Below are 12,470 nucleotides of genomic sequence, written 5' to 3'. Positions count from 1 at the left end.
GACATAAACCCTTTGTGATAAACACTAGCACTAGCAACTCCACCACCATGCCATTATCAAAAGCCACATAGAAAGTTTGGCCTCCCCAAAACCCTTTCCCTTCAATTCACCAAACTCACCAAAATCTGTTCATTAGTTTCTTATTCCATCAAGCAATTCGGCATCCGATTGGTGATTCGAGAGATGAGGAGTATGCTAACAACAATGAGGCAAAATATCCACAACATAAGGAAAAGCCCTAGAGTAGCAGATGAGAGCATGGTAAATGTTGGAGCAGGGAACCCAGCACCAGCAGGATTGCCAATTTTTCCAGCTCACCATGATCATCGTCACGTGGATCGAAGATCATCCTTGCGTATACGTTGGATTAAGGGGTTTAGTTCAGTGTTGTATAGCGTTGTACTCGTGCCATTTTCTGCAATTTCTTGCTTTTCTCAACCTCATCATGTTCATGGTGCTGATGGGGTGTGGGCATCTGGTGAGTTTTCCCAGATAACGGAGATGAATCAACTAATGGTAAGTGACAGCATGCGCTATGCCATCTTGATGTGAAAAAATGAATGTGACAATGGTTGTAGATCATCCTGTTTTTTTTGCAGCAGTACTACTTGCATGGATTGGCAAACGATCGATCGATCATGGTTACTTTTAGATGACCATCCATGTAGAAGTGTTTCCCGTAGTTTTATCAAAGATATGTTGGTGAAGTACTACATCTACATATATACATACATAAATATATAAATAAAGTATAATTCAGCTTTAATTTGTTTTATGAATAATATGGCATGGTGTGGCTGCTTAATTTGATTCTCCCTCAGTACTCTATTTAGTCATGTATGTCAAGGAGCAAAAGTAATTATATTATTGGTGATTTTGGCTTGAACCTTTTCAAATGCCACGATTGTGTTGACATTATTACTTTACCTTAATAAGTTTTAATATATATGCATAACAAAATATTGTTGAAATATTTTGTTTACTAAACCATTAAAGAGATTAAGAGATAATTAAAGGCATGCACTTTGTTTTCTGTACGTTCGTACTGGTTGATTGCTGAGTGTGGAGGAGGGAATTTATTAGCTTTTAACCATTTCTTGGCTCATATAGTTCAAATTTTTTATGAGTTGAGTTATTGGTTAACATGGTATCAAAAATTTTTTTTCGGTAGAAAACATGGTATCAAATTAAACTTTGGTTGTAAAGGTGAAAAACGGAATCAAATTACCTTCAATCCCCTCTTACTTCTTTATTAATTTCAAATGATGGTGCTTATATATTTATATTCACATGGGCCTTCCACATACTTAAGGGAGAAAGTTGATATATAAAGATATAAGGTAAAGTCATTTTTTTGCGAATATAAAATACAAACGGTTTCAATCGTCGATAAGTTTTTAATATTTTTTTATTCTTTAATGGATTTGTTTTCTGACGAGTACTACTTTACACTAATTGATTTAAAATGACAATTTTTTTTCTTTTTGTAAAACAAGCGATATTTTATACTAATCTACAATAAGGGGACATGAGGATTTGAACCTGAACCCAGTGGGTAGAAAGAAAAAAAAAATCCTAACCATCAAAACAATCCACCACTTGCCAAGGAATGACATATTTAACACAAAAAAACTTTGTAACATATATTGTCTATTTTCCTAACGACTTAAATTTTTGAGGTCCAATTAATAATTCATCAACATATTTTATGGAGTAATGCTCACCTAAGGTCCCCATTTTGAGGACCTATGAAGACCAACTATATACTAACCATAAGAATTATTCAATGAGATCTAGCGGCTCAAATTCTTTTACAACCTATATTTACACTCTTTTTTTAATTTTGACCCGTTTTGTTTGAAGAACCCATTTTTCTTTTACTTTCCCGATTTCTGTCATGTTTGTTTCTTTAACCAATATGAAGAAAATAAAAACACATTAAAATTCCTTGACAGCTTCGTTCATTTCTCCAGATTTGGCATAAAAACATATCCTTAACAAAAACATCTATAAACCTATTTCCAACTAAAACATCTTATGCTCTTCGTTTAATCAGCAACCCTTGAACTTCCTTCCCAACTTCATTTATTCATAAGGATTGGAGAAGCCATGTTTCAAATACAGATGCTTCTACTGCAAGAACCCAGATGATCATAATCAAATAAAACAAAATCAAATCAAATAGGCAGCCTATAAATTCATTTGTGTTCTGCAATTTATTAGGACAAAATTTCACAAGAAGGGGAAAAAAGAAAAAGAAAAAAGCAATCAATAAAGGATTGATGAAATACTTGCGAATCATACAAAGAAAATTGTTATTTTTGCATAACCTTTTAAAACAATATGAGTAACGAAATTATTTTAACAAGAAATGATGGAATGGTATTCCATTAATTAATCATCCCAAACAAATATAAGGGTGTCATTGTGTACATTGCTCCAGTGACTAATAAATTGATCTAGAATGAATTTGCACAATTAAACAAAAAAGAGTAAATCCTAAAAGACTACCACAAGTACAAACACACAATCGCCACTAGTGTTGATCTGTCACAATAAACAATAGATGCAACAAAGTTATATTGGCAGTCACATTATCGCCCAATAACGAGGTGACATAAAGCCATCGCAGTTGAGCGAAATCAGATCAAATCATCGTTGATAAATGAGACCATATAACTCATTACTCAAAGCCGAACACCAATCTAGCTATCATAACAACGTACATCAAATCATCGTTGATAAATGAGACCATATAACTCATCACTCAAAGCCGAACACCAATCTAGCTATCATAACAACGCGACCACAACACTCACAAGGTGAGGTAAAAACACAACCACACTACTCTGGGAAGGGAACCATTGCTCAACTCACCTCAATGGAGAACAAGGACACTCATGCCAAAGCCACCTGCAACTTCACCGCTCTAATGAGATTCCGGTTTCCATCCGTTAAGCACCCAAGATCTAGTCGAATAAGACAACGGCGTCGCCAAATCCGATGGCACCAAGCGCCGAAGTTGCGAGATTCGAAACGCACATTGTGGTGGGGCCAGTAAAATGAAAAGCACAACAGAGAAGAGCTTCCGGATCTGTGCACTAGTCGCTGCAGGCACAAAATCAGTCGAGGAAAGTGTCACTACCATAAAAAAAATGAGCTGACGACGGTGGATCCGAACCTACCTGCAAACACAAATCCCACACCATGAAAGCAAGTACCAACTCAAAGAAGAAACCGTAAGAGGGCATGGTCGGGTATGAGACTGAAATCTATGGAAAACCTGCTCACAAAATGGTGGGAGAGAAACACAGGAGGGGGAGAAAAGTACGTGAAGGCCGAGAAAGAGTGGGTGGTGTGGGATCAGAGAGCGGATGGGAAGGGAGGGAAGAAGGTTTGGATAGGGGAGAGGGGGAAGAAAGGGAGGAGGGAAGGGTTAGGAGGATTTAGCCATAGCTAAAGGCCAGTGGCTATAGAGGTAGCAGGCTAGCCTTTTTTGCTTTCAAAGGAGAGACGGATGGCTCGGGAAGAGAGAAAACTTTTGTTTTTAATTTCCTATGATGGAGAAATTTTTAATTGTTACATGAACACAAATGGTACACTACGTGTTTTAATAGAAGTAGTGAGAAATTTTATTTTTTAAGTTATTAACTTCTTAGCACACATATTCCACTATTTGTACAATGACACATGATGTACCACTCCGTCTACCGGTTACATTGAAAAATCTCTCGCTAAGATGAGGAAGGATATTGAAAAAGAAGCAATAGGTGAGATTTGTGAGGGCAAAAGAAGAACGGGCTAAATTAAGAGGGGTATGAATAAAGTGTTTTAAGTTGCGAAAGAATTTGAACCGGTAGATTTTGATCAATAAAATCTTGTGCCGAGATGGAGTTGGTCCTCATAAGGTCCTCATAATAGTTGCAATTGGTATCAGAAAATTGAAAGAAAAAAAAAAGTAGTGGTCCTTCAACTTTAATTAAATTGGAGTAATGGGTTTGAAAAAAGTAAGGTGGCATGGGTTTGAAAACTCTCTATGCGTATATATTGTATTAGGACATGCAGAGAACTTTTATCTACGAGTAAATTGTAGTAATGGTCCTTCAACTTTAATTAAATTGGAGTAATGGTCGCTCAACTTATCAAAATGTGTAGCTATAGTCATTTTCATCAATTTCGTCAAAATTTTGTCAAAATAAGTTATGTTGGAATAACCATTTATATAATAAGGATCCCTCAACTCATCAAAGTGTGTAATTATGGTCATTTTCGTCAACTACGTCAAAATTTTTGTCAAAACGAGTTATGTTGGAAGGACCCTTGCTACAATTGGGTTAAAGTTAATGGACTATTTCTCCGGTTGAATTAAAGTTGAGGGACCAATGGTAATGGATTTTTAGTTGAGAGACCATAACTGCATGCTTTGATGAGTTGAAAGACCAATGGTACTGGATTTTTAATTAAGGGACCATTGCTCCAATTGAGTTAAGGTAAGGGACCATAGCTACAATTTACTCTTTCATCTACATATAAAAAAATTCACCTTAATGAAAAACTAATTGAAAGAATGAGTGATATAAGATGACTACCAATATTTCTTTAGTAAAAGAAGAACATAAAAAATGAGAATTCTTTATATTTGAACCAAGAAAAAGCATGATCCTTTGCCCAACCCATCAATTTCTGGTCCAAGATATGGGAATAAATTCCAGTCTTACATACAAGAAGCCCCACTATACCGACCCCTACAAGAAGTCCCCCAATACGGACCCTTGATGGAAACCTACCACATCATGTGTTACTTTGACAAATATTTATGCCTTTCCCATAACCTTGTTTTTCCTTGTTTTGACGATTGAGTAATGATGAGGGAACAATGTCAAATTGTGTTCAAAATCCCAAATAAGAGGGGAAGAGAGTAAGAATGTGGCTTGGTTTTTGACCATAATTAGTGGGAAACAAGGATAGAGTCAACTACCCCAACCTTTGTACGTAACTTGTATTGTGGAATTGTGGGAATTCATGTTATACTAGCTAGTGCAGTTGTGGTCACAATGCAATCCTAACAAATCATTTGATTTAAGATTTTCTTTTTCGTTATTTGATGATCAATCTATTCATTCATAGCCACACAAAAAGTCTAATTTTATGAAACATCTGTGATGAGTTTGGTGAAATTTCTTGTCGTATATCCGACATGTATATTATATTTCATACAAAAATAGGAAATGAGTGGCCAAATTTAATTACTCCTCTTGATGAAGTACACACTGAGAATTGTATCCAAGAATAGTAGTTGTCACTGCGAATTTTGTGGTAACTTCTTTTATTAAGAGAATAAGGGGCAAAAGGATGTGCACCATTTAGATGGACGTGTGCATTAAAAAGTAATATGTTTCTTAATTCGATAGGTTACCTATACATTATTGTCAACAAAAATATTGGCTGAAGCATGGAAAAGAAAATGTTTGCACGTTTCTGGAAACGAGTAAAACTTCACTTTTTTATATGAAAAATACATTCAGTAGTTGTGTATAAGAATTGTTGATCTTTTTCATGTATGCTACTCTTTCAATAGTGTTAATGGTTAAAATCTGGTTTCACTATATGCTTGGTAGGTGGAGCTAGGTGACTAGAAACATTTTAGAAATTAAACAAATATCTCTATTGGCCAGGGTGGAGAAAATGTGCCTACAACCAAACGTAAGCACATATTTGTATAAAATCGAGAACACATGAGAATCTATTATTAGGTGGTTAGAGTGATACTTCATTATGGTGAGATAATTTGTGACATGTTAAAGTAAAATTAAAATAGTATTGATATATAAATATAAAAAAAAATTCCAAAATTTTAACTACCACATATTGAATCCATCAAGAGAGAATCATAAACATAGCATTTTTTTTGTCAATCAACTTGTTGAAAAATCAGAAAGCATATCGAGAGGAACCAATACAATGCTCAAAAAGTAACTGTCATAGAAAAATATACCATCGTTAATAATCACTAACTAGAAAACAACATGCAACGAAAGTACTTTAATTTTATCTTATCTTTTGCTTAATGAATACGATTTCGAAGTGCTATGAGCTCCAATTATCTCACCAATTGTTCACACTTTTTATACAGACTGAAAATGACATGGGGAATAAAGTAGATTATCATGGAATGATGGAAATAATTGAGTCTCGACAATGACCAATTAAGCTACATGTACCTGATGAAAAATACAATTAAATAAGCTTGTTTATTTTTGCTTGTTTTTTTAATCAAAATTTTACTTTCGACGGTGGCTGGTGGCATCAAAGATTATGATGTTGCTGCCTTTGTTGGTGACATTTTTGTCCACTTAAGGATTCTGAATTGTAAATGCACCTGCCGACACTCTGATTAGTTGGTTTTGGCTGTGCTTTAATCATGATTATGGTATGTCAGTATCAGTATCTGTGCTATATTCGATTTCAAGGCTTTAGCCAAACCAAATTCCAAAGCCAATATTTTAATTACCAAAAGTGGTGAAGGATTCTTCTGTTAATCACTAGATTTGGATTTGTATGGTACAAGCAGATGTGCATGTATTTGATGACAGTGAATCTTACATATCAAACTTACGTACATAAAAGCAAAAAGGAAAAATAATATTATGAGTTATGTTTTTCCATTTTGACTCATTAGAAGTTCTTCAATGTGGGACAAATTTTGCGAGACAGTTATGGCACGTAAAAGTTGCCAATCCACCCAATTATAGTGTATCAATCGACTAGCTACTCACGTCCTGCACGATTTATTTGTATTTCCAAGATTGTAAGATCCTTGATAATTTTCTCAACTGATTTTCAATCATATAATTCTAGTATCCATTTTAATATCTTGTAAAAAAAAATATTAGATATTGTTGATGATAATGAATGATGATTTACATATACAATTACAAAAATATTAGGACAATCAGTAGTGAGTCCTGCATGATCCAAATTGGCAAATCATTATAATGTTGTTCTCAACCTCTTAGCAAGAAAATGGTAAACAAATTTTAACATCAGATCAGATACGATTGCGAATGCGACTGCGTAGATTATATCTTCCAGTATATGAAGAGACTGCATGTAAATTATCTTCAACTTCTTCTTTGAAATGGTTTGAATCCGTCAGGTGTTCAATGCCGTCGGATATGTCTTTGTCAACGAATGCAGACCAGTCAGATTCATCATCTGATTCCCAGGAAAACTGATCTGCATTTTTTCGCAAGCTTATAACCTCCTCTGTTAGGTTTTGTAGCATATCGTAGTTTAGCCTTTCATAGTCCCTGAAATTTTCAACACAGAGACATGTTAAATCCAAATCATAAAAAATCAACTGGATAATTTTAGGTTTGATGAGTTCTTTTCACGTACTTGTATTTCCAACAAGCATATAATAAGTGAAGGGCAGCATACAGCACATAAACGTTCCTAACTCCACTATCCCACCGAATCCGTTGCTCTATTCCATTTGATGCAAATCGAAGGACTGCAAATTCGAGCAGGAATGCAAGGCATAGAACTGCAACAAAAAATGTTCACATACAAGTTAGTTCAAAATCACGAAATATATTTTCGTTAAAAATACATACGATTAATGAATGATATACTTACACAAATAAAGCCAGTGTCTCACTGGGTAAGTTTGCTTTGTGCTGGTTAACATATAAATGGCAAGCATTGATATGAAATAGAAAAATACTGCTTTCATTGACCGCGATTCCACCAGCAGTGCGTCGTGCAAGGCGAATAGCCTATCCAAAGCAACAAACATGGATGCCTGCTTCTGTTCAAAAGTTTCCTGTATACATAAACATAAAATATTGTTACGTTAATCATAAAATTATGACAAAGACTGGACTAATTAGAATGCAACAAAAAGAAATAGTAACCTGAGCTTCCAATATGGTCTTTGAATTTTCGACTAGATGGTCATGAGCTCGTTGAATCTTCTCTTGGCTTCGAAGAAGCTCTTCCTGTTTTTCACGGCCTAATGTAGCAAACTGCTGCAATATTCCCCTGCAAATTTAAAATATGTTATTAACCACATTAAAACATACAGCTTGATAATGTCTAAAATCTGTTCACCAACATGGCTAGTGCATTATGCCTTACTTGCTCTCTTTTAGAGCTTGGGATTGGAATTTAGTCAGTGACTGAAGCCCGTTAAGCGCTTCAGATTGGCCATGTAGAAGTTCCTTTTGCCTTTCCAAGGAAATATCAGCTACATTCCCAATATCGTCCGCCTTGCTTTGCAACTTGCTCATCTTTGAAGACATGGCTTCTCCAACTACACCTATCTTCTTCTCTATTTCATTAGTCTCATCCTGCAAGCTGAGTATTCCTTTACCTAAAATGTGATAAGATTCATGAACCATTACCATCCCTGCTTCCAAGTTTTCCTTCATTTTGTGCTGCCCCATCTGCAATTCCAATTGGGAGGCTTCAATTTTCTTGGACTGCTCAAACACCGCCTCTGACTGCTTCACTATCTCACCAATGTGATCACTCACATTCTTGGAAGTCTGAGCCACTTGTTGTGTTTGTTCATCGATTGAAGTCAAAGAATCTTGTATATCTTTCGAGCCCTCTAACAACAAATCTGCCTTTTCGGCTATGTTCACTAATTTTTGCTCTGCATAATCAGATGATTTTTTCAAATCATTCACCAATTTCTCCGTCTGATGCCTGAAAATACCAGACTGCAACTGATGGCAAATGGAATTGGTTTCTAAATAGAATCCGCGGTATGTGTGAATAGCATCATTGTCCAGTTTTTCAAGGCAAGATTTCATAGGAGAGCCTACGCGACACATGGGAAAAGGGCTTCTTCCAGAATCCTTTTGAAAGCAATTGCTAAGATCCCAAGCAAATCTCTTCCTCTTATCATTGTCATCCGCGGCCATCTCTGAGCATGCTCCAAATATTCCTCTATAAGCATCATGCCAACAAGAATTAACGCCCACCAGTTTTCTTCTAGCATTGTTGACACGTTCAGTGCCTTTTTCATCATTGAGAGAATCCATGGAGAACTCGGCAACGATATCACTAGATATTTGCAGATTTTGCGGTGGATTATTGCCAGTGTTGCCAGAAGAAGAGGACCAAAACCATGACATACCATACCTTGAGAGAGTTAGGAAGATCAAGAGGAAAAGAAGAGACTTACATTGTCCCATCTGAGCCTCTTTTCCTAGCAAAAGATATTCTTCAAATTTGTATGTAGTTCAAATATCCGGTAACCTGCATTACAAAACCCTAATAAGTACCGGAAAGAACCATAAACTATATGCTGCCAGAAGTAGAAAGGTTAGCGGATTTCAACAAAAATTGGCAGAGTTGGAAAAAATGTAATAAAAATCAATGAAATCCGTATTTAGAATGCATTGAAAGAGAAAGATAACAGGAAAAGGAAAAGCCAATGCAGAGAAAAGAAGGTGATCGTAAATTTGATTACCATAATTTTTGCGTTCAGAATTCTGTTCACATATTCACTCCAGCAGAACTAATAAGCACCACATAGCCTACTAAATGAAAAATAATCATTTCCTTCGAATTTGATAGCCCGGCAATATGTGCTTAATTATGTCGTTTTGAACTAGGCCTCTTCATCAGTTCAAATTTTTTCTTTAAATTGAAAATTGACATTCAACTAATATGATTTAGTCCTCCTAAGCAGAAACATAATCAAAGAATAAAAAAAAACAAAACAAAACAAAGACTAATACTTTTCACCTTCTTTTACTACTCTTGTAGAATAAATTATTTAATGGCATAAAAGGAGACAGGCCAAACCCTCAAAGGGTGAAATCAAAACAATCAAATTTCTGGGAAAAATCACACAAAACTTTGAAATCTATGCAATCGGATGATGAAAATTTAGAAGTGTATGCAAAACAGAAAACGAAAGTTCACAACTTGAGAGAGAGAGAGAGAGAGAGATGACTTACTTGAGAACGCGAAGAGGAGTCGCTCTGCTTGCGTTTTGGACTGTTGGGTTACATGCAATGGTGACTTTCAGAGAAAGAAACGTGTATGATATTTATAAGGGAGGAGATGCTGTCTTTTTGGAAACGACCCAAAATAAAATAAAATAATCAAACTGTTTGAGTCAGGAAATAGGACAAAAAAGGTCAGTTTCTGTATTGGGTCCACTAGAGGAATGCCGCGTAGTGTTTTGATGGGTACTCTTTATTCTCCCGGGAAAACATCGCGATTTAAAGTAAAGACTTGCGATCCAAGGAAAAGCAACGGCATCAAAAAGAAAATATAAAAAATACAAATAAGCAACCTGTTGGAGTTGGGAAATATTACTTTTTGTCCAAAGGGTCTGCCGCGTGTATTGTTATTCGGTCCTCCTTATTCCGCTGGAGTTGGGAAATATGTGTATTTATCCATTTGGGCGCTTATAAAAACCCAAATCAAGTTGTGATTTGTGAATGGTGGAAATTATAAGCGTCTGTAATTTCATGCCCAGTGCTGTCCTCCCGATTTCTGCCGCTGCCTTCGACTCATGCAAGGAAGGCTGGTACTACCGCTGCGTCGGCCTCGACCCCTAAACCATTAACTGCCGCCGCCTGTCAAATTTGTATTACTTTAATTTTGATCACTAAACAACGACGAAGATGTTGCTGGACAAAAATAGGAAGAATGAGAACATCGCCAAGGGCAACCGGCTCTTGATCAGCGTCACTGTGGTAAGCAGTGCGGGCCCGATCCGTTTCCTTGTCAACGAGCAGGAGCTTGTTGCTGCCGTCATCGATACCACCTTGAAATCCTATGCGCGTGAGGGACGCCTTCCGGTTCTCGGCTCCAATATCAATGACTTCCTGCTCTACTGCCCCAACACAAGACCTGATGGTCTGAGTCCGTGGGAGACAATTGGAGCACAAGGAGGAGTTCGTAACTTTATGCTATACAAGAAGCCGGTGAAGATGGAGAACGATGAAACACCTGCAGCAGCAGCAATTACTCGCAAAGGTAGTGGTCGGACCTGGAAGGCATGGATCAATAAGAAGTCCCTCAATCTCAAGATCTCTTCTCATTGAATTAATTTCTCATTTAATGGGGGGAATTAAAGGAGAGTTTTCTATATTTGCTTTTATTTCTAGTTTTGTTATTGGTGTCCTTCCCCATTATTTTTGCTTATTTCTAGTTTCGTTTTAATTAATTTTGAACAAAATCTACTAAGTCTAAGCTAAAAATTAAGCAGAACATATGTAGAAAAAAAAAATTGATTTTCTTTATTTATTTTAAAGCAGAAATTACAGTGCGTTCAAAGGGTTTGCAAATTTCGCCACAGACCTCCAAAACTAATTAGGTCGGGCGCACCAATGTAACCATAAATCAATACCAAAAACAGACTTTAACTAAACCCTAACAATAGCTATTTTCTACCTCTTACAGTCTTACACGATATCATAACAACAAAACCAACAAGCAATTTATCTAGTGAGAACGTTGGTGAAATTTCTTCTGGTTCTTGGAGTCGGTGAATAGGACCAGTTAGCACAAGCAAGAGCATCTGGCACGTGAGTAATAGAGGGCTTGACATAAGCACATCAAGAGGTAAGTGTGCCTTTTTTTCCACTGTATGTGAGATCAACGTCAGTTAACCACACCTTCTCGCACGGTAATTTTCTGCTGCACTAAAGCTTGACTGCAACTGGGGTTGCAGATGAGCCCTTGATGTTGGTGAAGCCAATTTCGCTGATCTTGACTTTGGATGGATCATCTTGTTTACAGTAAGTCCCGGATTGGCAGTAATATTGGTTTATGAAGACACGGTTACTAACATTTACCATGGTAATATCCTGAAAGTAAATATGTGAGGCAGTCGTAAATGTTGGGGAGCCCGGCCATGTTTTAATTCTCACGCCATTCTGTGTGTATTTCAGAGTGCAATTCTTCACTGCGACTCCAGTTACAGGCTCTTCATTTGGGTACTTTCCTAGGCTTCCGATGCTTACGCCGTGCCCCGGTCCACAAATAACGTAGGTCACGATGATGCTTTTGCTCCCACCAATAACAGAAACACAATCGTCTCCGGTTCCAATTGTCGTGTGATTGATGGTTATCCCAAATGAACTCCCGATGTGAGTTCCATCCGTGTTGTGGCTGTCTTCCGGCGCTGTGATGGTCAAGTATTGTAGTGTGACATTGCCACATTCATGATGTGGAAATATTTGCTATCAAGTGAACTTATACCCTTGATTATGGATCGAATTGGTGACAAAATCAAACATCAGATTCTACATTAGAAAAACAAATAGATTAGCATACTTTTTTTTTTCAAAAAAAGATTAGCATATTGTGGTACTAACAATAAAAAAAATAATTAATATAAAAAAGTAATTTTCGCATATATGTATTGTTTTCCTCATACACACATCTGTTTATTTTTGGCATTTAGGTTGAATGAATAAAAAAAGAATCAAGTAGTAGAA

At 36.5% G+C, this 12,470-nt stretch overlaps 3 protein-coding genes and 1 pseudogene across 3 annotated transcripts; 2 read left to right on the top strand and 2 right to left on the bottom strand.

The window, feature by feature from the left end:
- The first annotated feature begins 45 nt into the window (after positions 1-45).
- On the top strand, positions 46-908 carry LOC137749173 (uncharacterized). The gene has a single exon (XM_068489287.1). The coding sequence runs from the start codon at positions 184-186 to the stop codon at positions 550-552; it is 369 nt and encodes a 122-aa protein (XP_068345388.1). The 5' UTR covers positions 46-183; the 3' UTR covers positions 553-908.
- Positions 909-7,048: 6,140 nt separating this feature from the next.
- Positions 7,049-9,203, bottom strand: LOC137749166 (protein GAMETE EXPRESSED 1-like). Its single transcript, XM_068489278.1, has 5 exons — positions 8,140-9,203; positions 7,917-8,043; positions 7,639-7,825; positions 7,399-7,546; positions 7,049-7,310 (listed from the first exon to the last, which is right to left on the bottom strand). The coding sequence occupies exons 1-5, from the start codon at positions 9,201-9,203 to the stop codon at positions 7,049-7,051; spliced, it is 1,788 nt and encodes a 595-aa protein (XP_068345379.1).
- A 1,446-nt stretch (positions 9,204-10,649) lies between these two features.
- On the top strand, positions 10,650-11,072 carry LOC137749170 (uncharacterized). Its single transcript, XM_068489283.1, has one exon. It carries the CDS (start codon positions 10,650-10,652, stop codon positions 11,070-11,072), a length of 423 nt encoding a protein of 140 aa, XP_068345384.1.
- A 396-nt stretch (positions 11,073-11,468) lies between these two features.
- The window catches only part of LOC137709149 (exopolygalacturonase-like), a 3,460-nt pseudogene continuing 2,458 nt past the window's right edge, over positions 11,469-12,470 (bottom strand).

The sequence above is a fragment of the Pyrus communis genome, chromosome 11 (assembly GCF_963583255.1).
Source record: "Pyrus communis chromosome 11, drPyrComm1.1, whole genome shotgun sequence".
Lineage (NCBI taxonomy): Eukaryota > Viridiplantae > Streptophyta > Magnoliopsida > Rosales > Rosaceae > Pyrus > Pyrus communis.
The sequence above is the reverse complement of the archived record's forward strand: the minus strand, read 5'-3'. Positions and strand labels throughout refer to the sequence as shown.

Bases quoted from the DNA above. Each gene is read 5' to 3' on its own strand.
- LOC137749170 (XM_068489283.1), top strand. From the start codon at position 10,650: ATGTTGCTGGACAAAAATAGGAAGAATGAGAACATCGCCAAGGGCAAC.
- LOC137749166 (XM_068489278.1), bottom strand. From the start codon at position 9,203: ATGGGACAATGTAAGTCTCTTCTTTTCCTCTTGATCTTCCTAACTCTC. The intron at 7,826-7,916 runs GTTACTATTTCT...TTATGTATACAG, and splicing joins AGACCATATTGGAAGCTCAG to GAAACTTTTGAACAGAAGCA. The intron at 7,311-7,398 runs GTACGTGAAAAG...TGAAAATTTCAG, and splicing joins TATGCTTGTTGGAAATACAA to GGACTATGAAAGGCTAAACT.
- LOC137749173 (XM_068489287.1), top strand. From the start codon at position 184: ATGAGGAGTATGCTAACAACAATGAGGCAAAATATCCACAACATAAGG.